General features: G+C 31.8%; 9 protein-coding genes across 9 annotated transcripts; 2 read left to right on the top strand and 7 right to left on the bottom strand.

Annotated features, from left to right (window-relative positions):
• Positions 1–296: 296 nt before the first annotated feature.
• PPL_01601 (uncharacterized protein) lies at positions 297–1,143 on the bottom strand (the record flags this gene model as incomplete). Its single annotated transcript, XM_020572607.1, has 3 exons — positions 297–485; positions 827–941; positions 1,034–1,143. 3 exons carry the CDS (start codon positions 1,141–1,143, stop codon positions 297–299), a joined length of 414 nt encoding a protein of 137 aa, XP_020436724.1.
• A 1,122-nt stretch (positions 1,144–2,265) lies between these two features.
• PPL_01600 (uncharacterized protein) lies at positions 2,266–3,810 on the bottom strand (the record flags this gene model as incomplete). Its single annotated transcript, XM_020572606.1, has 4 exons — positions 2,266–2,289; positions 2,677–3,040; positions 3,554–3,611; positions 3,804–3,810. 4 exons carry the CDS (start codon positions 3,808–3,810, stop codon positions 2,266–2,268), a joined length of 453 nt encoding a protein of 150 aa, XP_020436723.1.
• An 861-nt stretch (positions 3,811–4,671) lies between these two features.
• PPL_01599 (uncharacterized protein) lies at positions 4,672–7,298 on the bottom strand (the record flags this gene model as incomplete). Its single annotated transcript, XM_020572605.1, has 6 exons — positions 4,672–5,074; positions 5,516–5,808; positions 5,878–6,218; positions 6,319–6,520; positions 6,597–6,876; positions 7,084–7,298. The coding sequence occupies 6 exons, from the start codon at positions 7,296–7,298 to the stop codon at positions 4,672–4,674; spliced, it is 1,734 nt and encodes a 577-aa protein (XP_020436722.1).
• A 725-nt stretch (positions 7,299–8,023) lies between these two features.
• On the bottom strand, positions 8,024–10,975 carry PPL_01598 (uncharacterized protein; the record flags this gene model as incomplete). The annotated part of the gene is made up of 2 exons (XM_020572604.1): positions 8,024–9,454; positions 9,530–10,975. 2 exons carry the CDS (start codon positions 10,973–10,975, stop codon positions 8,024–8,026), a joined length of 2,877 nt encoding a protein of 958 aa, XP_020436721.1.
• A 321-nt stretch (positions 10,976–11,296) lies between these two features.
• Positions 11,297–17,825, top strand: PPL_01597 (uncharacterized protein; the record flags this gene model as incomplete). Its single annotated transcript, XM_020572603.1, has 8 exons — positions 11,297–11,326; positions 13,280–13,330; positions 13,398–13,431; positions 15,209–15,244; positions 15,913–15,962; positions 16,138–16,176; positions 16,417–16,473; positions 17,784–17,825. The coding sequence occupies 8 exons, from the start codon at positions 11,297–11,299 to the stop codon at positions 17,823–17,825; spliced, it is 339 nt and encodes a 112-aa protein (XP_020436720.1).
• A 427-nt stretch (positions 17,826–18,252) lies between these two features.
• ndc80 (kinetochore protein Ndc80) lies at positions 18,253–20,521 on the bottom strand (the record flags this gene model as incomplete). The annotated part of the gene is made up of 3 exons (XM_020572602.1): positions 18,253–18,540; positions 18,627–18,809; positions 18,896–20,521. 3 exons carry the CDS (start codon positions 20,519–20,521, stop codon positions 18,253–18,255), a joined length of 2,097 nt encoding a protein of 698 aa, XP_020436719.1.
• Positions 20,522–21,437: 916 nt separating this feature from the next.
• dst4 (STE20 family serine/threonine-protein kinase) lies at positions 21,438–23,031 on the bottom strand (the record flags this gene model as incomplete). The annotated part of the gene is made up of 2 exons (XM_020572601.1): positions 21,438–22,224; positions 22,487–23,031. The coding sequence occupies 2 exons, from the start codon at positions 23,029–23,031 to the stop codon at positions 21,438–21,440; spliced, it is 1,332 nt and encodes a 443-aa protein (XP_020436718.1).
• A 715-nt stretch (positions 23,032–23,746) lies between these two features.
• On the top strand, positions 23,747–25,511 carry PPL_01594 (ankyrin repeat domain-containing protein; the record flags this gene model as incomplete). The annotated part of the gene is made up of 5 exons (XM_020572600.1): positions 23,747–24,093; positions 24,199–24,424; positions 24,546–24,629; positions 24,723–25,068; positions 25,147–25,511. The coding sequence occupies 5 exons, from the start codon at positions 23,747–23,749 to the stop codon at positions 25,509–25,511; spliced, it is 1,368 nt and encodes a 455-aa protein (XP_020436717.1).
• Positions 25,512–25,829: 318 nt separating this feature from the next.
• On the bottom strand, positions 25,830–26,966 carry ppr2 (protein phosphatase 4 regulatory subunit 2; the record flags this gene model as incomplete). The annotated part of the gene is made up of 5 exons (XM_020572599.1): positions 25,830–26,181; positions 26,277–26,530; positions 26,606–26,654; positions 26,755–26,836; positions 26,924–26,966. 5 exons carry the CDS (start codon positions 26,964–26,966, stop codon positions 25,830–25,832), a joined length of 780 nt encoding a protein of 259 aa, XP_020436716.1.
• Between the last annotated feature and the right edge of the window lie 137 nt (positions 26,967–27,103).

The raw sequence follows: 27,103 nt of genomic DNA, 5'->3' as shown, positions 1-27,103 counted from the left end.
GCTTTGGACTGTAGGGTAGTAGTACTGCTGCTCGTGGCTGAATGATGTGTGCCGACTCCAACAGTGTCTTGGAGCGTGGCAACAGAATCTTGATATAGGGCATCAGTGTTTTCACGTGAGGGATCAGCGTTGGAATGAATGGAACGATGTGATCACAGTTTTTTATTAGCAGTTCCATGTGCGGACTCAGTAGCTTCAGGTGCGGCATCAGCTGTGGGATGTATGGCGATATCAGACGGATCTTTGGCAGTATCAATCGGGTGTATGGCAGTACCGATTCCATGTTGGCGGTGATCTCATTGATGTGCAGCAGCAGCACATCGATATTGGCAATGATCTCTGGCATCACCGGTTGCAACGTCGGTAGATACGGCAGGAGAACATCGATGTGCGGAAGTAACACGTCGATATGTGGTATCAACTGTCTGGAGTACGGTTGTATTAAATAGGTGTTCGGTAGCAACCGAGGAATATACGGTGAGAGTCTCGAGAAATAAGGCAGCATCGCCCGACAATTCGGTAAAAGAGTATCCAGATGCGGCGATAATATAGTTATATACTGACAGAGATCATCAAAGTACGGAGCGAGATCGGGAATGTATGGTTCCAACTTGTCGAAATACTTGATGAATAGCTCAAAGTGCGGAAGTATCGAATCGATATGTCTAAGCATAACATCGAGATACGGTGTCAGTTTCGGTAGATTATCGAGAATCAAGTCGATGTGTGGTGCTAGCTTGTCAAAGTTGTGGTCGTGCATTATGAGCTCGAGATGTGGTGCCACTATTGGAAGTTCATCGATAAGCCGTGGTAGTTTCGATCTTACCATCGGCAATTTATCAATCAAAGAGAATACATTTGCATTCCCTTTTAAATAATACATATATGGAAATATCTTGTGTCTTTTCTGTATAATCAAAGGAAGATTTTCTATTATTATCCTAGAAGAGAAATAAAGTAAAACACAAATATTAATTTATTAATGTCCAACATTTTTTCCAGTCTCTTTTTAATTCTTTTATTACAAACATACCTTAATCTTGAAATTATACTTAAAAATTTAAATGGATATATTAAAATAAATGCTATTAATAATACAACCAATCCCCATAATATTGAGGGTAAATATGTATTTTCAAACATTTTTTTCTTTAAAAAAACTTAATAAATATAAAATTATTCTATAACTTGTAAAATGAAAATATAAATATATTACAAATAAGATAAATATGCTAAAAAACTAACTAAACATATTATAGAATAATAATAGAAGAAGAACTAGTTTGAATATAGTTGTTGGTGATTGTTGTTGTCGTTGTTATTTTTTTTATTGTTATTTTTATTGCTGTTACAATCGATAGCTTTTAGATTTCAATCAGATTGAAATATTGAATGATAATGCGTAATTATATATCTCTATGGTAGGTAATTAGGTAGATATTTAATAATTTTATTATAAAATCTTTTTTTTATTGATTGAATGATAACAAAAAAACAAAAAAATGATAATAATACAAAACCAATATCTATCTATGAGGTGTTGTTGGTAGATACAGTGACCGTGTATTTTAAAATAAAATTACTATTATAATTATATTGAGCAGCAGTAATGGAATAATAAATAAGATCTCTTTGAATTCAAACTTTTTTTTATTATTTATTTAATTATTAAACTATCTTTATTTTTAAATAAACAAAAAAATAAATATTAGTAGTTTTAATATTAATTTAATCTTAATAATGATAGAAGCAGTCCAATTATAATTTTTTTCTATTATTATTTTTATTGTACAATTCAATAAATTGATAAAAAGTCAGTCTTTTGGAGTGGACTGTGAGATTGTACCAAGAACACAATGAATATGAATAAAATTTAAACAAAGACGCACAAAAAATATATGTGTAGATAATATAAGAATTCACACCACCACATTAACCACACCCACCACATAATGAAAAAGTCAGAACAATTTTATAGTTTAATTATGATTCATATTTAAATGAGGTGTGAGTAATGGGGGTTATTTAAAAATCTATTGGAATTTTTATTAGTTAACTAATAAAAATAGTGATCACTACTCGAATTAATCAGTAAAGTAAACTAGTAGTACAAGTTTTAATATTTAGTTTTTACATAATAATAATGTTAGTTAGATTTATTTCGATTCTCTTGATGTTGACAAAATACATCAAAAAAAGAAGAGGGAATGAAAAAAAGAATGGTGTGTGGTTGTGAAATGAATGATGCTACATAATATATATATATTATAAATATAATAGAATATCTTTCTATTATTTTAAAAAAAGATCAAATGAAGATGAATCAATTTGATTTGCGGATGTTGTTGTTGTTGTTGTTGTTATTTGATATTAGTAGAGTTCAAAATCAAATAAAAATGATGATAAACATATAATAAAAGCGAGTGAAACTGTAAAGATAAAATTGGGGTGGAGTTGTTGTGCTGAATTCAGAGGCTGGTAGAGTTCACCTTTGTATTGCGTCGACTGGTTGGCGACGTTGAGATCGACCTGAATCTCATTGATGTCACTCAGTGGTTTGCTATCGATGTACGAACAACTGATCGAGCCTGAATTGTTGATGGTTGCATTGGCACAGAGATTTCCATTGACTTTGAGCTGGAGTGGCGCTGAGTATCCACTGCCATTGATATTTACGGTGTAGTTGTTGTTGGCAAGCGACACGGTTTCGATAATGGGTGGCTCGTAGCTAAAGAAATACTCTGTCATCTTGGTGACACCGTCTTTCTCTGTCATGTAGAACGATATGTTCTTGCCTGCGCCAGGTGCCACTATACAGTATGACTTTTGTCTAGAGTTGATTGCCCAGTTTTCGCAGAGATTCTTTTTGTTGTTGCTGTAGAGCAGCAGATTGTTTTCTTCCCAACCATCAAAGTAACAACCTTCGAAATAAATAAATCCACCATCGACTGGCGCTGCAGTGATGTTTGCTATATAGCTCTTCAAGTAAACGAGAATCTCTGATCCGTATGATCCATTGAACTCGACACTTAACTTTTGTCTAAAAGATCGACATGGAAACTGTACAGTGATTTGGATGTCATCCAAATAAGAAAATGGTTTTATCGAATTATCTATTTGCACTCTTGATATATTATATAAATGATTTTTCGTAAAAGAAATCGTTAGATTTTGTCCATTTTGTTTATACCCAGAAATATTCTCTATAGAAATTTTGCAATTAAAATAAAAAATTAATATTTATTTTGTTAAAGTTTAAAGAATGAATAATCATTTCAATTTATTACATACGAGAATCTACCAATAAAAAATAATGACAATTCAATATAAATATAAATAAAATTATATATATATTATAACTATTCTTCATTTTTCAAACTTTTTCTATTTATATGTATGTTTTCTTATTTATTATTCTTATCTAATTAGTTTGTTATTATTATTTTTTTTATTTACAACAAAAGTAAAGTTGTTGTTGATTTTCGAATTTATTGATTATTATAGATTTGATAGATATGATTTTTATTCTTTGAGGTTAAAATAAAATATTTACAAGATACTGTTCATTGTTATTGTAGTTGTTGAATGATATTTATTTTGAAGTTTATTCCCTTAAAAAAGAAGAATAATATATATAAAATTATTATTTAAAATTAAAAAACAAGATGTTTAGTGTGAAAAGGATATCAGTGACTTTGATTTTATCATTATGATAATTCAGCAAATAGGAATCATGTAAAAAGGATAAACAGATCTAACTGCAAACAGTCAGGAAGTCAGTCAAACCAAAACATATTAAAAACATTTCATTTTACTACAAACCAATCAGATGAAATTCATGAGGTTTAAATCATGGTCACCACTTACAAACACATTAGCCCAAAATAGAATTAAAATAAAAATGAAAAATGAACATTGGGGCGGTTTATCATTTTACGAAGCCTCATTAAAATTCAGAGTGAAAAAATCACAACAATTCAATCCCAAACATCACAAAGAACTTGAAAAAAAAATAGTTTGGTGTGGGGGGAAAAAGATTTAGTGAAATCGAAATTGATTTGGATCATCCAAGTATGGATGGGTGTGGGGTGAATTTTAAAAAATGATCATTGTTGACCAATGAACACACATAAAGTTTGTTTTTTTTACTTTAAAAGGTTTCTCCACTGTTTTTTTTTGAGGTAAATTTAAAAATAAATTGGAAGGTAAAGTTGCTGTTTTGTGTTTAAAAACAATGATGTAGTTTATACCTACCTCAGACATCATTGTGCAGTCTGGAGGTAAACATCAATCCATCCATCCATCAATCCATCCACATTCATCTGTTTGAGCAAAAACACTTGTTTGTGTTATTAATTAATTCATTGATTGGCCACAGAAAATTGTGTGCTATTCTAACATAGGCCTATACCAATTATTCAAAATTACTTAAATCATTACATTTTATTTTTTATTCATCGTCATGCTCCTAATCCACCTGAATCACAAATATCAAGATATATTAATCCGATTTTCCACCTTCCAAGACTTGACAATTAGATTAGCATTTTATTTTTTAACAATTCTCTCCCTGTAATTGAATTTGAGGGATGCATTTGTAACCTGGTTCTTAAAAAAAAAAAAAATTAAAATTAAAAATTAAAAATAAAAATAAAAAAAGTTTGAAAGAAATTAAAGTATGTTTATTTCTCTGTTTATAATTTGAAAGTATTTAATCAATTCAATTAGTTGCGGATGAAAGTATTGTTGTGTATTTCTTTTCTTTGAGGACGATGATGATGATGATGATCTTGTTGCTAATGATCGATTGTTAATACTTCCATTCATATGTTTATGATTTTTGTTGTTTGTCGTTGTAGTCGCTGTTGTTGTTCCAATGCTACTGTTGATCGTAAGATCATTAAAGTTGATGAGTGATGTCGAAGAGTGTTTTTGTTTTTTAGTATTTTGTTGTTGTGGTTGTTGATATACATTGTTGTTGCTGCTGCTGCTGCTGGTTAGCTCCGACTCGAATTCCTCTAGGTCAATGAGTGAACCGATGGTCGGCTTGTTAGACATCTGCTCTACAAAGTAGCTTTGTATCAGATTGATAATGAAACTACCGACCAGATATTCATTGTCGTTGGAGATCGACTTGGATTGCGCTTGCACCACGGTTACCTGCGACTGCTTGATGACCACCTCGATCGCCACCATCGGTTGGTTAAAGTGCACCGATTCAATCAGACTGATGATGATGAGCGACGACGAGATCGGTGCACCCGGAGTGTATTTAATGCGCACCGGCAGTGTTCTCTCGATAAACTCCAACACCTTGGTGATCCTGAGGAACATATCCATGTGTCGCAACATCGACGCCGACTTGCCAATCAACTCATCGTTGTTCGGTTGCAATGGTAGTTTCCTGCCAAACACAAACTTTGGTGTTCTACGGTGAGTACTCATAAACAGCTGTTTCTGTGAGCGTTTCAACAGCAGAGTCGATATCTTCTTCAACGACGTCTTCAGCACAAACAACAATCTATGTTGTTGTTGTTGCTCCATAGTCATTTCACCATCAATATTATTGTTGTTGTTGCTACTGCTGCTATCTTTCTCACATCTTGATAAAACCAACAAGTCACGCTCTCTATCTTCTCTCTCGTCGACGTCTGCAGTTGCACTACCACCAATCGACTCGCTATCTTCATCCCTCTTAGGATCCACCATTCCAATAAATAAATTCAAACCACCACACTCTATTCTTATCTCCTTCTCTGTCAACATTACGATTTCACCTGTATTTCCTATTGATGCTTCTCTATTTAACTATATATATAATTATATAATGATTAATTTAAATATTATGGTGTAATAGATAATGTCAAACACACTTACACTATCAAACAACTCTGAATGGAATTGATATTTATGTGCTTTGTTCAAGAGATTTGAACACTTTAAGAATGATAACTTTCTTGCGTCTTCAAGTGGCAGTGTGTCTACACGGTTCAACAACTGTTCAAACTCACGATATGATTTGCTGTGATCGGTAACTGGAAGTCTATGAATTTGCCCGCTTGAGTTATTAGAGAATGTCTTTGAATCTCTCGACTTTACGCTGATATACAATCGTTTGTTCAAAGCCGATGGATATGGTAGATTAGGGAATTCTATATTCATTTCACCTTTATTTCCTCTTGAAAGATCTGCTTCTGTTTGATCGACAATAGATCCAGCTTTATAACATAATCATAATCATAATCATCATTATTATTAGTTTATACAAAAAAAAAACGTACAGTTATTAAATCAAATATTTTGTATTTTTCTACTTACACGTATAAAATCCATAATCTATTGATAGTTTCTTTGTACTTGCTTTGTTTGTTGGAATCATCATTGTCATTGAATCTTTTCCTTTCAGTCTCCACTTTGATCTTAACGTTGAAACATCACTCCACCACGACGAAGCAGTGGCGACCGATGCCTTCATTCTTGCTGCACCTGAAATCAATCTATTACCCATATCACTCAATGCCTTTAAATATAATAGTTAATAATGTTTTGTTTTGTTTTGTTTTGTTTGTTCTTCATATATGTTATGATAAACTTACTTTTTGTTTTAAAGAAATTTGTTGTACAGCATCATTTAATTCACGTTGTTCGGATGCTTGTGGTTTATCGATGCTCGATAGACTTATATGTCTTTCATTCTTTATCATATCGATAAGGAATATCATTTGTTCGAGTTCGATACGTGCCAAGTTCATGTTATCTGTAAATTCAATCATTGGATTGGCTTGAAGTAACTGTTGTTGTTGTTGTTGTTGATCAATGATGTTGATGCCCTTGTTGTGGTTGCTGTTGTGTATCACCACTCTCCAACAACGATTCCTTCTTTCTATTCAATTCTTTTTGATATGCTTCTTGTTCTTTTATCTGATTCAACACCTGTATGAATTTACTTTCATTCGTAGGTTTACTATAGTAAATTGTAAAAATCGATACATTAATACTCTATTCATTTCTTTTGATCACACATTACTACATCATCATCATCATTCATATATATATATATATATTACAATTAAAATTACTTACATTGAATGATATTCAGTACCATTCTGATCGACACGAGCAATCGGTGGATTATCAGGTGGTATTGAAATAGATATTTTGAAATCACCATAGTTCAGAGCATTACTATTGTTGTTTGAATGCCCATTTACCTTTCCATTATTATTATTATTGAGCTCGGTATTATTATTATTATTATTATTGTTATTATTATTTATAGTCGGAGATGATTCACTCATTTCTTTGTTTTAGTTTTAGTTTTCTTATTATTTATACTATAATCATTTAATATTAATATTGCTATTATATATAGATTACAATGTGAATGTGATTGTTAAAATTGAACTTGTAATAATGTGTGTTTTTTTTTGTAAAACCTTGTAAAAAATTTGAACTTTGATTCAGTTATAACGGATCTATCTCATTATTAATAAGTTCAAGTTTTTAAAAGATCATCTTTTATTTCGAATAGTCTTAGTTTTGTTTCAAAATAAGAAATAGGTGTTTGTTTCAAAATGATCTCAGTCATATCTTGAAATTTTTTATAATTATCTTTAAATATAAATGGATAATGTTCAAAAATACAATAAAATAATGATAAACAGAGTCTTTAAAGATAAATTTGATATCTACAGAGTCGTCTAGTTATTGTAAATCATTACATTAATGTTTTGTTAAACCAGGTATTCCTCACAAAAAGATATTTAGTATTTACATATAAATATAACAATTTAAAAAAAAAAAAAAAAAAAAAAAAAAAAAAAAAGTTTTTTTTTGTTATTAAAGTATTAATTACTTGTTTGAATAAGTTTGTTTATTAAATTTGAATTACATGTATGTCGATAAATTACAATGAATAAATAATGTATGATGTTTTTTGTTTGTTAGGTTTTTTTTTTTTTGTTTTTCTTGTTTTTTTTTTTGGTCCTTTTAAAGTTAATTAACATGGTGATGATGATGATGTTTAGAATTGAGTTACTTGATAGGTTGTTTCTTTTCTTGCGATGATAACAACTACACCTTCACGTTTACCAACGACAGACGATGACACTGGTGAGCTTAATTGAATGTGTTTGGTGAATTGACCGATGAAGAACTCTTGCTTCTGGAAGTTTAGAGGGAATGCTCCAACTGGGATGGCCATCTCTGCGCCATTGGGGAGGTAGATGGTATCTGGTATGGAAACGCATCCTTCGATGATCACTTCCAGCTGGTTGACGGTTACTCTAAGTGTGTTTGGTCGAGAGTGTGGAATGGCTACGTAAATGATGAACGAATCGTCGTTCTCCAATACGTTGACCAGCACACCATTCTTTGGATCCATCTTCCAGTTGCAACTGTTATCATCGATCATCGGTGTCGGTGTAATTGCTAGTTGTTGATGTAGTTGTTGTTGAATTTGTTGTTGTGTTTGATATTGTTGTTGTTGTAATGGTTGTTGATATAACTGTTGTTGTTGTTGAATTTGTTGTTGTTGTTGCTGTTGCTGTTGATATAATTGTTGTTGTATTTGAGCTTGTTGTATTTGTTGTTGTTGTTGTTGATTGATTTGTTGTTGTTGGGCTTGTTGTATTTGTTGTTGCTGCTGAGCTTGTTGCTGAGCTTGTTGTTGTTGTTGTTGATTAATTTGTTGTTGTTGTTGTTGCTGCTTCTGCTGGATGTTTTGGTGTTGAACATGTTGTTTGACACTCTGTTTGAGGTCTTTCAACTCGTTCTCCCAACGCACCAAATCATCGTAGGAGTAGTAGAAGTCAGTGATTGGCAAATCTGCCGGGGCAACTAAGGAATGCACCGGTTTAAACTCGAGGAATGGTAGTAACGTACAGGATTTCAAACAGTTGACAAACGCATCGTGTAGCGAAACGGGAGTATCGTCATCGTCGGTATTTTCGATGGCGGTACTCGATGCTGTTAGTGCGGTGGTACTGTTCGATGTTGATGGTGAGGGATTGATGACGGTGGTTGGTGACGGTGTGTTGTCACCGTTGTTGGTAGTTGTGCTGCTTGGCATGCTGTCGGACAACATGAATGAGCCTGGCGAGCTATTGCCACCGTGCGACAACAGAGTGGTTGGTGAGAGAACACCGTTGGAGTTGTCTGGCGAGGTGGCAGAGCTTAGATCATATACGAAATAGGATGGTGTGGTTTGAATGGGTGCGAGTGGCCAATCTGAAGTGTTGGCATCGCTTATTATCTGTGAAGCAGTAGGTTGTTGTTGTTGTTGTTGTTGTTGTTGAGTGTTCGATACACCATTAACAGATTTCTGTAATGGAGTACGTTGTTGCTTGTCACTTGAATATTCTTCTTTGTCTCTCTTTCTCTTTCGTTTCTTATCGTCCTTTTTAGACTTTGGAATGTTTGATGAATGAGCAGCAATAAACTCTTTAATGGTATTCTATTTGTTTGAATATGAATGGAATTTGTTAATTAGATATTTGTAATTGTTATTAAAAGCAATGGTAGTACTTACATCATCTAATGAAGAGAATAAATAACCGTAGAGAACTACACATAGGTTGGCCATATCGTTTGGTCTTCTATATCGAAGTTCTTGTGAAATCTTATTTACATAGAGTGAAAGAATGAGAGATCTACGGAGTGTTGGTGTTGATAATGATGGATTAACATTGAAATAGTATTTCAGGAACGATAGACAAACTGTCTTTTTATCTTCGTTGTTGGTGGTGGTGGTGGTAGTGGTTGTTGGGATGCTGTCAACCGATTGCTTGATCGAGATGTTACTCGATGAATTGCAGAGATTGTTGGAGGTGGTGGCGGTGTTGTTGGTTGGCAATCCCAGTTGGTTGATGATCGAAATAACAGAGGGACCGGTTGGTGCTGCTGGTACCACTGCTTTTCTGCCTTGTTTCTTGGTGGTCACTGGTGGCAGAGGTGGTGGAGTGAGTGGTGACTGTGGTGGTGACGACGAGGGTGGTGATCCCGACAACTTGAAGGGTGGCACCGACGGATTTGGTGAGATCATAACAGGCATGGTAGTGGCTTGTTGGATATTTTGTTGGACTTGTTGAGTTTTGTGTTTTACTTTACTGTTTCTTGTGGTTTTACGTGGTGAGTTGGGTGGTGAAGCAATTGCCGATGCCTTAATATTCTTTTTGGTTGGCATTGAAATGGTTATGGTTGCCTCGGTTGATTGTGATTGTTGTTGTTGTTGTTGAATATCACTTAGATTCGGTGAGTTTTGTGCTGATGATGAATTCAATTTTACATTTGTGTTGTTGTTGTTGTTGTTGTTATTATTAAATAAATTATTGTTACAATCGGATGTTGAATTGTTGTTGTTGTTGTTGTTGGTGATGATGGTATTGTTATCACCAAGTAGGGAAATTGGTGAGATTGAAACAGAGGATTGAGATGGTGATGACGATGATGATGATTGTTGTGTGGTGGTGTTGGATGATGTTGGTGACGATTGAATGATGCCGTTGGCAGAATGAGCAGATGATGCGGCGACAGCTGCTGCTGTTTGGGCATTGATGAAATCGTGGTTGGTCTGGAAGGAATTGAGTGTCTGTTGAGTTTGTTGAATTTGGGAAAGCAACTTAAGAAAGTGTTCGTGTGTCTGTGGATCTTGTTGATTGTAGAGATTGCCACTGCTGTTACTATTGCTTTCCTTAATACTGACTGGTTGGTGATTACTGGATGGCATCAAAGGTGTTGATGTTGAGCTACTTACAGGTGTAATAACAATGTTGTTATTACTATTAATATTATTGTTGTTATTATTATTATTATTGTTGTTGTTTAGGTTGAGATTGTTGGTTGAGGAAGTGTCCATCGATTCGAGCGAACCAAAGAAATTGGTTTCAGGCTTCAGTGAATCAATGGAGCTACCGTCATATCCTAGTGATAGATATAAACTGGTGTCTAAATAATCATTTGAAGTTGGATCTTCCATTATTTTTTCTATTATAACTATTTTGGGTGTTGAAATTGATTGAGAGAGTGTTTTTTAAATTTTGACCAGAAAATCTTAATTAATGAAAATTTCGATTTGTAATTCCAGATGATGGTTTGATAATTAATTATTTCAAAGATTGGAATTTGATTGGATTTGATTGAATTTGATTGATTGGAAAATAGATTATTGACAATTGAACTATAGTTGTTAATAAGATTAGATAAAAGAATAAAAAATATATAAGTTAATTTAATTTGTAATTTCTTCTTTTTTTTTTGATCGGAAATGAAATGAATTTGGATTAGATGAAAAAACAATATGATGATTGATTATGCACACTTTCAGCAAGTAAGTATATCTATAGAATCAATTGGAAAGTGTTTTATGACTGAAAAGTAAAAAAAAAAAAAATAAACACACAGTATAACTGCTAAATTACACAACTAACTTATAAATATGTATATATATAGCTACTTGTGAGTAGTGTGTTTAGATCAATGACTGATTTGATTGCCTGCTGAGGTGATGTGAAAGATGATTTTACTAATCAATCTGTATGTGTGTGTTGTGTGTTGAAGCCTTATTATTATTTTTGCTTTTTTTTTTTTCAATTTTAATTGAATATGAAAGAATTTTGAAATGAATATGAGAACAATAGTGTGGTTGATGTGTGTTGTTTGATGTTGTACTAAAACCACACATTCAACCCACCCTAATTTGCCTGTGAATATGCTGCTTTAACAGATATTACCACAAATAACAAAATTTTTTAAAAATAAAATAAAAAAAACAAAATTTAATTTAAATGGTGTGTGCCAAGCAAAAAAAAAAGTTAATTGGTTGAAACAAACACTGCAATGTAACAGACATATATTTATCTATATCTATACTTTTTAGAATATTAAATTTATATTATTATGTACATTAAAATAAATAGAAACTTATATATAAGTTATACAATGATCGATTGTATATTTGGTGGTTGGTTGTTGGTGTGTGGTGGGGGGAGTGAGGTTGATGGGGCGTGTGCTTTGACTGATTGACTGAGTGAGTCGTTAATGTATGTAACAAAAACAAATCTCTTTGGTGATTGGTGAAATTGTTTTTGATATATAAATAAATAAATAATAAATAAATAAATCAACAAAAAGTCAACAACTATACTTTAAAGTAGTTGATCAAAAAAAAAAAAAACTTTCAAACAAAAAAGAAAATGAAAAAAAAACTATCTTATAAATGATGATTTTTGTTTAAAAAAGGATATAAGGCTGTGGTACCTTGATATTTTTTTTGACAAATTTTTGTTCATCAATGATGACTCTATAATTTAGTGGGGGGCTCACTTTGGTTTTTATCTTGAAAATCTATGGAGCTGAAAAAAAACTAAAATTGAATCTTTTTTTGTTTCATTTTCATTATTTTTTGACAAAAATAGGTTGATCAGAGGCTGTAGGGGTGTGACATCGAAAAAAAAAAAACAGTATGCAAGAACTTTTTTGAAAAAATCAAAAACCTTTTTTTTTTTTGTTCAAAAAATGAAAACTAAAGATTATTGTTTTTTCATAAAATTATGAGATCTCTTGCATTTAAATTAAAATAAAATAATAATCGAGACACACAATATGCCAGCATGATGCGCAAAGGTTTTGTTTTTTGTTTGCAAAGCTTTGCCCAGCATTGGTGAGGCAAGTTTTCGAAAGTTTTTTTTTTCTTTTTTTGTTAACAATTATGGTTAAGTGAATGATGAGTTTGCATCGACAACAATTAATCAGACGACAACACAAATTTAATTAATAGGTATTTGATTACATAAATATGATATTTTTTTGTGTTTGCAGGGCTCACCCCCTTTTTATGAGCTTGTCAGATGGTAAATTGTGTTGATGTTTGGTTGTTATTTGAATGGACGCTGTTGTGCAAAGAATCAGTGTATTCATTGCATTCAACCGAAAGAACGAATTTAAAACATCTGATCTAATATGCCGAGTGGTGAGAATGTGACGAAAGTTGACTGGTCAACATATAAAACAGTGAAGTTAAAATTAAACGAGTGATTGGTTTATAAAAAAAGGAGGGAACAAACAAGATGAAATGTTGTATGGTATTGAAGGATTTTCTCATATATTCCAGTAATGTGATAGTCTTGTCTTCTTGTCTTGATTGAATTAAAACGAATAACTAAAGAAAATAGCAATGAAAAAAAATGATGATGATGATGATTGATTATTATTATTATAATTTTCTTACTAAAATATTTGTTTTAATTGTAATGAACCTAACTAACTAATTTGATAAAAATAGTATAATAATTTTGTTAGTCAATTAAATGAAGTTAATATGCTGAGATTAAAAGTAATTTTATAACAACATAGATGTTAATAAACAAAATAGAAAGAAAAGAAGGAAATTTATTGTTTAGTGGTTAGAAATATTTAAACAAGGTGATGGTGCAGGTATTTATTGTTAATGTGTTGAAGTAGACCGTAAGGAGAAGGTCAACAACATCATTGAGATATATCTACTATCGAGTATCATCAATTGGTATTACAGTATCACAAAATAAAAATTTATTGAATAAAGTTTGTTTGCAAATATCACACGCACTTGATTATAGTTTGATTTTATTAATGATTATTATTATTATTTTTATTTAAGTTTGTTTTATAAAATGAACTTTCTACTAAAATAACTTCATATCTTGTATTGTCGTATATATATATTAAAATTAAATATATATATATTGATTAACCAATCGATTTATGATAAATTTCGAGTGGATAGTTCATGAAATACTCCCCGCCACTGATATAAAAATGGAAACCACAAGCACCAAATATATAACAACACACACTAACACAACACACTAACAACGGCAATTTTTATTGTTTTGTTGATAAATCTATAACACACTCTCTCAAGATTGATGATCATTATTTATCATGTCAGAAACGATGAAAGTGGTGGTAGTAATAATGTAATTTCTTTGTTTTTTTTTTCTCTTTTAAATAAAAATAAATAAAGTAATAGTTTGTTGAGTGGTAGAAGATAAGTTGTTATATTCTTATTGATGGTGGTGTTGTTGGAAAATCATTAATTGTGCTGTATAAATCATCAGAAATCATTGATATTCGATTGAAACCAATTCTGAACGATTAATTTCATCATTATAGTATCATCAAATAGATATTGAAAGGAGCAAGTTGTTGTATTGGTAATTACCTATAGGTTGTAGTATAAGAATACTTTATGCCTATTATATAACTATGACCAAACCTTTCAACATCATAACCCCAATCTAAATGATAAATTAGGATTGCATTCGTTTTTTTTCTATATTGGTAAAAACCAGTGTTGTTTTTGTGATGATGGATTTTTACAACAAAAGGTACTGCCAACTGAAACAAATATATTTAAAAAAGGATAATAATCTCTTTACAAGAGAATATAATGATAATGTCAATCATAACGAGGAAACTTGTTTCAGAATTTAAGAAAATCTTGTCAAGTCTTTAATGATTGTGAAAATGATACTTTTATTTATTTATTAAAAAAAACAACATACCACTCAGACAATTAATATATATAAGAATACTATTTGAATTCTGTAGAATTCTATAAATATAAATTGGTTTTGAACTTTAGATTGTAAATTTGAAAAAAAAAAGTATTTTAATGTGAATCAATGTTGTTGTTGTTGATGCTATTATTATTATTGTGTTTTGAATTTATATACAGTTGCCATCGACCAACAAATTGTTTGAAATATAATTATAAATAAGAAAACAAGTTAAAGAAATAACAATTAAATACAATATATAAAGGAAGAACCACCAACCTTTAAAAGAGAATTTATAATTGTTGTTACTTTTGTGGCGTCTATTCTCACTTATAGAAATAAACCAACTAATATCATTAAATCTGGAGGCGGTAGAAAATGATGGAGGTAAAATGTGATAATAAATGGTCGCCATGAACAGAAAACAAACAAACAACAATTGTAACAGTAAATTGTTTATAAATAATTTCCTCTCAAGTTTGATGTGATGTTGATGAATACAAGTCATTGGCACTGATCAAGAAACACTTCGATTTATGATGAGTATTCCAAAATATATTTGGCATGGATTGGTGAGAGAGTGAAGTGTGATCCTATTCCCAAAGTGTGAGTGAGTAATAAATTTTTTAAAAAAATAGTGATGTTATAATTATTACTACTATTTTTTTTTACAGTAACAGCCCTGTGGTGGCGGTTACAATTTTTGAAAAGTATTTATGTGTGGTGTGTGTGTGTGTGTGTGTTTGGTGTGTTCTTAATCATTATATTACTATTACTATTAGTACTTCTAAGGTGTTGTTATAATATATTGGATTTTTGTGATGGTAGTGAATCAAACACACATCTCAAAAACAAACTCAACATTATTTATCTCTTAGACATTAAGTACCATTGTTACTCTAATATCTGGTGATTTTATTACTTTAAATTTACATCTAAAATAGAGTCGTAACCTTAAATCATTTGTAGTACACTCTTGATGAAAATCACATAGAGATTCGAGGGAGAAAAATAAAAGCAAAAATACCATCAAACAGAAATAGACAACATAGTCTTTTGACTGTTTGGTTTGTTTGTTTATTTGATTGATTGATTGATGGTGAAGCTCTAAACAAAAACGAAAAGTCACCAATCAACTATTTATGAAACTCTACTACTACTTTATAAAACTATTATAACATAACAACTACACTATAATTTTATCGTTTTCAAAGAAACTATATGAAATGAATGAAAATATAAATTTGGATGATAAAAATATAGGAACAAACAGAGGTGTGTCAAAAATAAAGATTTATAAATACACAACTATGGTGGAAACGAAACGACCACACACATTGGCAAATCGATTTTGTTGAATGTTTATTATTAAATCAAGCAAAGTTGTTTGCAACCATCCTTGAAAAAACAGATAGTTTGGAAAGAGGTGTGTGGTTGGAAACTCGGATTCATGGGTGTACATTACCTTTTTGTCGAACTTTATTGGATTTTTTGATTTTATAATAAATAGACTAATTTAATAAATAATAAATAAATAATATATGTTACAGATGGAGTTGATTGCTTTATTTTTTTTTTTGTTGTTTTTTTTTTTTTGTTTTAGATTAAAATTGTTGATGCTATACTTTTTGAATTGGTTGGTGTATGAATTTTGATAGTTATTATAATACTGATTTAAATAGGGTAGGATAATATAATAGTATAATAAATAAATAGATAAATAAATAGTATATTGTTGTGTTTGTCTTGTGTGCGAAAGACAATCGATTTGTTGGTAGGTCTTTTATAATAAATAGTATATGATATGTGTTTTGGGGAAAAGTTTAATAAATAGTATATTGTTATTTTTTTTGTTTTATGTTTTATTTTTTATAATAAATAGACGAATAGTTTACAAAGTGTCATAATATGTCATATGGTTATCGAAAGAGAAATAAGTGTGTGTGAAGTGAATGATTTATAGTTCTGTTTGACCTTTTTTTCAAAAAAAAAAAAATGATGATGAAGATTTGTTGTTTTTACAATAAATAAATAATAAATAAATAGAAAGATATATAAAAGTCGAAAAAAGGACAAACAAGAACAAAAAGACAAAACTGTTGTTTTGCACAAAACACAAATATATATATTTAGGGAGGTGAGGTGATGTTAAAACTTATTCATCAAAAAAGCACATTGAGTATATCGAAAAAGGATTTTTTTTTTGCAGAGAAATTTGAATTTTTTGTTTAATTTTTTTTTTAAAATTAACTTTATTTTGAAAAAAATGAATGAACGATAATATCTTTCGCCCTTTAGTTTATTCACTTTTTTTTTTTTTAATAAAATGTGGTGTGGTTGGGAAGAGCAATAATTATAGATCATTTTTTTTTTTGCTGTTGATGATTTTGGTTTTTCTCGCGATTGTTAAAAGTGAACCTAAAATTAATTAGCCAATAAAATGGTTTGGGGTAATTGTTTTGGCCCAGGATATTTATTTAAATGCTCGATACAGAGCGTCTAGGCTGACACTGATGGGCGAGCATTGATGGTCTATAGAATCTCAGTGTACCTCATTGTTTAATTTAATATTAATTGAACCAGAAACTCACAATCAGGCTGAAGAGAGCACCCAGTATTAGAATTACAATGATTCATTGTTGGATGTTAAAACCCTCTTTATTTTTCACACCACCAGCATTTTAAGGGTTCTTCAATACCATCAAATTTCAAAATACTAATATTTAAGAAAAGAATCTACACTTTTGATTTAAAGTCAGAAACCATCACCACCACAAGTTGCTCATTTTGAGGAATCAGCAGTGAATCAAAGATGATCAAAGACCCACGGAGCTACATCAATGTTTTGATTTACATTTTCATAACAATTGTTTAAAGTATATTGATGTAGTGGATTTGTTTCTGAATCATCCTCAAAATACAATGGAAGATACTTACTTGATCTGGGCAAAATCAATTTTTACAACAACATGAAAGTAATGTGCTTGAATTGCCCAATAGTTAAAATGAATTGGTTATAAATAAAATTTATTATAATTAAAAAATGCTAGGTTGTGGTTGTTGGCATCAACATCAATCATAGATATTTTATTGAATGTATTACAAATAAAGAAATCAGGAAGAACACTCTGTAAGTACTGATATTTTTGGGAATACTGTGAAAGCATATCAACACTTGTTGATTTGATATCTAGATTTATTCTTTTTTGTTTTTTGCAAAAAGTGTTTTTATTATTATAATTAAAAAAGATGATCTTCACCAAACACTCCGATTTAAAAGAATGGACATAATATATATGTTTGATCCTCCTTTGCACAAAATATAATGTTTGCAAAAAAAAAAAGGTTTAGTTTATAATCTTTTTTTAGCATCAAAATATAAAAAAACTATCTGAGAAAAAACCATCAAAATATGAAAGTGAACCGCTAAATGCTCCACCGTCACACCATCATACGTATTTTCATGATAATTTCAAGAGATCTCTATAGATCTCATTGAGATGTCCATCAGGAAATAGACCATATTTATCACCATCATGATCAATTTCAAAAAAAGATTACCTTATCAAAATGATACAAGTTATTAAGTTTTTTTAATAAATCCTTTACGGTTTAGTTGATTGAATAACTTTATCACAGTTCTATCTGTTATTAATTATTAGTTTTTTTTAATATAAAATGTACAATAGTTTTATTTATTTTTTTACTTGTAACTAAATTAAGTTGATTTACAATGTTGGTTCATGTGATCCAAAACAGATCTGATTTTAACAGCCAAATTATCGTGGTGTTGAGTGGTAAGATTCAAGAATGTCAAAGCTTTACTCTTCAAATCCACTACCAATTTACTCATGTATTCCTTTTGTAACTGCACATGCTCTTTTGATTGATCTAAACTAACTGATTTCTGATCAAGATCATTTCTAAGGAACTCTTTCATTTCTTTGTTTGACGATTGTCTCTTTTCAACTTTATCCATCAACACTGATAACTCTTTATCTAGTTTCTATTTTTTCAAATAAATAAATTATCAAATTAGTTTAAAAATGTTAATCTATATTTTGCATATAATAATAATTTAATAATACATACTTCTTTTTCTCTTTTACAAGTACTTTCCATTGTTGAAAACTTTTGTTCCGATCTCTTCTTTTGTTGTTGCTTGTCAGCAAAATCATCCTCTAAATGTTTCATTTCATTTCTCTTGTTATTTGTTTCTTCTTCGGTTGTATTTATCTTTTCGTATTGTTCTTCAATATATAATTTCAAGTTTTTCTAAATTATAGTGATAATTATAATAGAAAACAAACCAGTTCGTTTAAATATTTTTTAGAATTGAAAGTTGTGTTTATGATATTTACCTTTACTTTCTTCAAGTCTGTTATTGTAACATCACCGTTGTTGTGTTCGAAATTGATTTGGTAGTTACGTGTGTTTGTTTGGTCGTCACCGTCTGCCTTGAGGAGATTGAGGTTTCTAGCGTACTCGTTGTACTGAGTGATGTAACCATCGATGGTTGAGATGATGTTGATGATCTCTGTGAGTTTCTCTTGTTTGGATCGTTCCAAACGATTTCTCTCTTTCTGTGACTTGCTGATGTCCTCCTGGAGTTGGACACGACGCTGGTTGAGAATCTTAGCATCGACCGAACTCTTTTGTTGCTCGGCAATGATCTCTTCGAGTGACGATTTCTGTTGTTGCAATCGCTCCAACTTGTTTTGAAGCTCCGACGACTGTGCGGTGTGAGTCTCAATGCTGTGCTCCAACGACGATCTTCCACTGTTTACACGATCAACATGTTCCTGGAACTTGACAATATCCTCATTGGTCGACTGAATCTTCTCACGAAGCTCACCGGTGATGTTTGGTTCGTTTCTAATCTCCTCCATGTGTGTATTCTGACTGGTGATTTTCTCATTCATCTCCTCAATCTCTGCCTCGAGCTGACGCGATCTGCCACCGTGATACTCTTGGAGCAAAAGGTCGACCTGATCCTCTTCGTTTCCATGCATGTAGCCGGTGGTATAGAAATGGAGAACGTGGCGGTTGAACTCGCGGAGGAATGGATCTTCGTCTACTTGCATCTGGTCATTTTCAGGGTCGACTTGGGTGGCGTTGTCATACTCAATGACCTCGACCAGCCATGAGAGTGCAGCCAACAAATGTTGCCAGGTGTGTGGTGTTCCGACTGATGTCAAATTACGTTTGGAAATGGGGAATGGATAACGAATGATCTTGAAAAAAGCTATCAATTCATCGTCTTGTTTAGCTGTGAATTTAAAGGTGGGATCGATTTGGAGGAACATGAATTCAGCCATGGCGTAGAACTCCTTGCCGGATGGCGACTTGAGCGTCTTTGGTGTGATTTGGTTTGGATAGCTGTTGGATGTGAGGAATGTGGCGATTCGATTGGTACACTGTTTCTGGAATTCTTTGTCAGAGATGGGTCGTGATTCTACACGTGCAGAAGATGGACGTATTGACATGGATGGAATTGATTTTTTGTTGTTGTTAGACATGCCTGTATATCCGAGTGACATCTTTGGCTGATTTAGTGGAGCGGCACTGAAACGATTGGTTGTCGATTGTGGTACTCCTGTGATAGTTGAACGGACTGACGATGGTGCCGATGAAATGGAAGAGTTGAGTGATGCCATTGGAATGGGTGCAATCGATAGCTTTGAGGCTGGCGTCTGAAATACCTTTGGTGTTTGCATTGGTGTTGAAAATACACTCATTGACATCATTTGTTGTTGCTGTTGTTGCTGTTGTTGTAATTGTTGTTGCTGTTGTAGTTGTAACTGTTGTTGCTGTTGTTGTTGTTGTTGTTGTTTCAAGGTTGAAGACAAACCAATTGCTGGTTGTTGCTTTCCATTTGTGGACATCATACCAATGCCATTATTTATATTATATTGATTATTAGTACCATTGTTTTGATTTCCATATTGACTGTTATTCAATGCACTAAATACTGGTCTTGATGTCATCTTATTTTCTATATTTATAAATCCTTTTTTATTTGTAAAATTAAACAATTTTGTTGATTATTTTATTTTATTTCTTTAATTTATAAGTATATAAAAAAACAATGATAATTAGAAAATATTTGATCAATAAGTTTAATATAATTAAAAAACTATAGTTCAACCTAAAATCTACAACCCGCCCAAATTTTAATCTGACAAAAAAAAAAATAACGGAAACAAATTTTCAAATTTTTAAAATTTTTTGGTGGATAACAGTAGAGCTATGTTTGTGAAGAAGGTTCACGTTTTTAATAAACTAATACTGAAAATAAAAGAAACAAGCTAACGAGATGATAAAGAGTTAATCAATATAAAGTTTTTTTTTAATGATTTGACTCTTTTGTTCAAATTAACAATTCTATAAATAGTTAAAGTAAATGATTGTCAACAAAATTTCTCATTCAGTTCTATATTAATATTTAAACTCCTATCATGAATGTGTATCTTTGGTTTGGTATATTCTTAATTCAAAGAGAGATATCTTTGTTTTTTTTTAAAATTTTGCCGGTTAAATTTGGGGACAACTTTTTACGAAAAAAGTCTGATCGTTTTACAAACCAACATCGATGTTGATTTCTGATTTATTTTAATTTTACATTTTACAACGATAGTTTAGTTTATATATATATAAATAATAAATGGTTTAAGTACATATCTTTATATAAATAAATAAATTTTTATTTGTTTTTTTTTTTATTTCAATTTTATTTTAAATTGGTTTATAATTAAATTTAGTTGTATTGTTTGGTTAGGTTGGTTGGTTTGTTTGGTTTAAAATGACTAATGGTGTTTTGTTGGTTGTTTGTTGTTGTTTTAAAAATATATGTATTTTTTTTTTTAAAAAAAATTTTACCTAGAATTATTATTATTTATCAGTTTATTCTTTTGTATAAACTACTGAACCGGAATCAAATTCACCATCTTCATTATCACTATCGTCATTTTTATGTTGTTGTTTTTCGTATTGCAGTTTCAGTTTCTCTAGATTCTCTTGTAGACTGGATCCAGTTTCTCCCTTAAAAACAACGGAGCCAGTATCGAAATCGCCACCACCATTCTCTTCGTCGTCTTCATCGTAGTTATTGTTACAGTTATCAGATGTTACAGTGTTGCCTCTTGAAAAAACAACGGTACCAGTTCCACTGCCTGGATGCTGTATAAAGGTGCCGTCGTTGCCGGTGCCGTTCATTACGGTGGCACGATTGGTGACAGTGTTAATCTTTAGGAGAGTACCCTTCTCGACGCCACCCTGCGAGTGTGTCTCTTCTTCCTCCTCCTCCTCTGCCTTTCGACGCCTGTACTCCTCCATAATTGGTATGCAGTCTGTGACGAGTTCCGAAATGATTGCGTCCTTGTCCTGTTTGCCCATCTTGATGAACGGGTGATCCAGCAGTTCGCGTGCACTCGGTCGCTTGTCAGCCTCTTTATTCAGACATATCGAAATGAAATCGTTGAACTCCTTCGACCAGTTGCCCGGTGTTTCCAGTGTTGGCGACTGACGGAATGGAATAACAAAAATGACCTTGATTGGATTCAAATTGAAATGTGGAGGTTTACCCTCTGCCATCTCGATCGCAGTAATTCCCAACGACCAAATATCCGCTTTATAATCATATCCACTCGATCCTTTTGGTGTTGAAATCACTTCTGGACTCATCCAATATCTAAAAAGTGAGCGAATGAATGTGAAGTGGCAACCAAATTTGGAAAAACAAAATAAAATAAAAAAAAAGTGGAAAGAAAAAAAAAAAAGGATTGGAGTTAGAAATTTCAAAAATAATCAATATTTGTGTGTGTGTGTGTGTGTGTGAAGTGATAATGGTGGGTTGTTGTGTGATGACAACCAACACCGCTACCAAACACTACACGCTAGCAACACACAATCAAAAAAGAAAAAAAAAAAAGAAGCGAATTATTTATACATACGGTGAACCTACAACAGTTTTCTGTTTGAAACCAGTGTTGACAAGGATTGCAGAGACACCAAAGTCAGAGAGTTTAGCCTTACCCTCTTGGTTGAGTAGTACGTTGCCAGCCTTGATGTCACGATGTAGAATCTTGTTGGAGTGGAGATAGACGAGACCTTCGATGATGCTGTAGAGTACGGCGGCGATCTGACGCTCGCTCAGCTTGATCTGACACATCTGCATTATATCGAGTACGGAACCACCGTCGCAGTACTCCATGACGATCATCAGGTTGTTGTCTTTCAGGTAGCAACCGTGATACTGTACTATATAGGGACACTCTGCAGTGTTCTTGAGGATGGTGATCTCACGCCTCAGCGACTGATTGTTCTCGTTGTCCGGTTCCATCTCGAGGAACTTGATTGCCACCACTTTATTCGACTGTGTGTTTATACATGTGCATACCAATCCAAACGAACCTTGACCAATCACCTCCAACACTCTGAACATCTGTTCAGGATCGCCTTGATCGATGTGTGCGTTTAAAGATCCTGAATTACTCATATTCTTCTTTTATTTTATCTTTTTTTTTGAATATATTATCTATTCTGATTTAAATTGAGCTAATAGATCTTAAATAATAAATATATATAAAACTAGTACTTTATTATCTATTTATTCTAATTATTGAAATGACTATTATTTTTTATTCTACTTTACTTTTTATTTTCATATATATATATACATTAATTAATTGATTGTGATATTGACAGTTTTGTTTTAGATATCAATGTTTTACTTTTATCTTTTAAATAACAATGAATTAAAAACCAAATCAATCACACTAATATTAGTTTTAATACACCCAAAACATGTTGCAAAACTTTTTAAAAAAAAAATTCAAAAAATAGGAAAAAGGTTGTTTTGAAAAAAAAAGTTAGTGTGTGTGTGTGTTCTGAAAAGGGTATTGCTCACATTATCCCTTTAAAAACTTCAGCGAATCTAAGATATCATTAAAATTTGTATTTTTGATTTAAAAAAAATAAAATAAAAAAATAAAAATAAACTTAATTATCTATTTAAATTGTGTTGAATTTATTTTTTAATAAATTCAAATTCTAGGTAATAGTTTAATTGATTTAATCAAAAATCTTTTTTTTTTTTATTATTATTATTAAAAAATATCAATTTTCATTGAAGCACAGACAGACAAATGATTGGTTAATGTTGTAACAACACTGGCTACATTAAAGTTACAGATATATAAAAACAAACAACAATGGATGAAAGTGATAGTCAAATAAGAACATCTAGATTCTATCAGATTATAAGAAACAAAGTTATTCTGAAACTTATCATTGATTTCTTAACGACGTCCGGCTCGAAAAAGTATGATGAAATCGACACTGCACAATGGATTTGTGAGAAGGGTTTCTATGGACTGCTAAGAGACAAAATTCTAAAGAAAAAGCAACCACTTACCTACACTAAAGAAGCGCTCGCCTTGATATGTGCACACGTCAGAGAGCTAGCGGTGTTCGAACCGATCTGCCAAGCCAACTGGGAATACATGGCGGTATCGGGTATCGATCAGGCAGCGACCACCGGTAATCTCGAGGTAATCAAGTATTTAAATATGACACCGCTCGGAACGGCATCGGCAACCACCGCTGCAATGAACACAGCTGCCAAGCAGTGTCTAGAGACCGTACAGTTCTTGCATGCCAACAGGAGTGAGGGTGCGACAGTCGAAGCAGTCAATAACGCCGCGGCAGAAGGACGCCTCGACATTGTACGGTGGTTGCTTGACAATCGTACAGAAGGTGGTTCGACACGAGCCATTGACATGGCTTCAGAGTTTGGTCGGTTTGAAGTCGTCAAATATCTCACCGAAAAGAAACTGCCTGCTACCATTCATGCCATGAACTACGCAGCCTACAAAGGCTACATTGACATTGTAAAATATCTACATGAGAATCGAACAGAAGGATGTTCAACAGATGCTGTAGGTTATCATTCATTCATTCATTCATTATAATATCATCAATTAATTGTCTAATTATCTCTATATTATAAAGATTGATTATGCTTGTATTAATGGAAATTTGGAGATGGTTAAGTTTATTTCAGAGAATAGAACAGAGGGATGTACAAAATCAGCAGTATGTATTATGTTTATTCAATGCGTATAATTATAATTGTTATTAATCAAATGAATATCATATCTATCTTTATTTTATAATTAAAACCTACAGGTTGATAACGCAGCGAAAATAGGTAATTTAGAGTTATTAAAATATTTGCACAAGAATAGAACGGAAGGAGGATCACATAATGCTCTTACATTTGCATGTCTTGGCAACAATATCGATATCATAAAGTTTTTGAAAGAGGAATGCAATCAAGTTGGCACTTCTGCTTGTTTCCTCTACGCTTGTCAGAGAGGTAATCTCGAGATCATCAAATACCTAACCGAGAAGGAATTTCCATACGATAGAAGAGCAATAGAGCGTGCGGCACAATATGGTCACTTCCCTGTAGTAGAATATCTTCATGTCAATAGAACTGATCCAACCACTGTCGATGCAATGAACTTGGCATGTAAGTACATGTAGTTGTAAAGAAAAAGAAAACAAACAAACAAATATCTAACAAACACGGTTGTTTATATATAATTAGCTTTAAGAGGATTCTTTGATATCGTTCAATTTTTACATAATAATAGAAGTGAAGGTTGTACAGTAAAGGCAATGGATTTTGCGATTGAGTTTGGACATTTGGATGTCTTACAATTCTTACACAGCAATAGAACAGAGGGATGTACTGCAAACGAGGCAGTTCAATATGCAGTTGGATCAAGGAATATCGATATAGTCAAGTTTGTTATTGAGAAAAGACCAGAGTGTGTTTTGGAGGCTAAACCATGCCGATTGGAAGTATTACAACCAGAGATACATGAATATCTAAATACTATTAGAGCAAAGAGAGGTGTAACAAACACAACAACAACAACAACAACAACAACAACAACAACAACATCATAGATTTATCATTCTCATATATTCTTATCATTCCCAATAATAACCAACTATATATGCAACATATCATGTATATAAATAAATACCAATAAAAAAATGTATTATTATATTATATTATATTATACAATAGGATTTTACTTTTAATTATTATTTTGTTTCAACAAGTAATGATGATGATGGTGATGGGATGGATGCAGAAGTAGTAGAGTGGTTGGAGGTGGAGTTTTGGAGATGAGACGCGAGCAGAGTTGTTAATGTCGAGGTCAATCGATGATAGTAATAATAATAATAATAGGATATTAGTTGTTTTGTCTTTAAATAATGTTATAGTTCTTCATCGATATCTTTCATTTCCTCATCGTTTTGTGAAGATGATGACTTCATTGGAAAGGTAGTTGTAGCGATAAAACTAGTCTGTGAATCAATATGCTTGTTGATATCGATGGTTGGCGGTGAACTTGACTGCTGTTGTTGTTGTTGGTTGTTCTCAGTACCAATCATTCTCGATTGCTGTTGTTGGTTGTTGTTGTATTCGATGACTTCCGATGGTGTCAATGGTGGAAGTGTAGATGTGACAGTTCCCATCTTCTCCACCGCACACAGATATTTACTGAACGATGTATATATTTTGTAGTCTACAATTAATTCACATAATCTTTGAATTGTAAAAGGTGGTCTATAACAATAATAATCACCATCAATAATCAATAATTAGTTACTTATTTAATAATCAGATCAATAATACAAATATTATTATTATTATTGACTTACTCTTTATATTCTTTAAAGTGATTCTGGAATTGATTCTTGATTCTTATTAAACCTGATTGATTGAGTTGATTCTTTATCTTTAGCATCTCGTCATCCTTCATCTCTTGTGAGTTGATGAGTTGTGTGCTGAGCAATGATGTTTTCTTTTGATCTGTGTTTGAATTGGGAGATGATGTTCCTGAGCTATTGTTACTGCTTGTATTGCTCAAACTTCCTATATCTGTATTACAATTACTCTCGAAAATATCGAATATCTAAAATATATATAGATTTAATTAGTTTGTTATTCAATAAACACATCACATATAGTTGTGTTCATCTATACATACTTGAGATAGTTTAAAATAAACCAATTCCTTTAAATGAACCCATGGATAACTATTATTATTATTATTATTATTTAATATTAAAAATATAATTAGTTTATCAATATTATTCAATAGTATTATTATTATTATTATTATTGAATGATTCATACCAAGTTACACCAGTCTTTGCTACATTCTCAATGATACTCATCAACTCTGGAGTGACTACTTTATTCTCTGATTTTGCAAACTCTATATAAATGTCGAGTATAGGATGATTTTATATGATTTGTGTTATTGATTCAATCTAATGCCAGTCAGAATAAATAGTGATCATACCTTCTAGTTGCTTTCTTAAATCTTCAGTGTAAATCACAGACATATCTTTTATTATATTCGCGAATATTCCTAATTAATCTAGATATGAATCAAAACTACACGAAATTGATCTACGATTTAATACTGATATATATTTATATATCTAAATAAACTGATATATATTTATAAACTGGATAACTA

The sequence above is a fragment of the Heterostelium album genome (genome assembly GCF_000004825.1).
Source record: "Heterostelium album PN500 unplaced genomic scaffold PPL_scaffold2, whole genome shotgun sequence".
NCBI lineage: Eukaryota > Evosea > Eumycetozoa > Acytosteliales > Acytosteliaceae > Heterostelium > Heterostelium album.
This window is presented reverse-complemented; position numbering and strand designations above follow the sequence as displayed.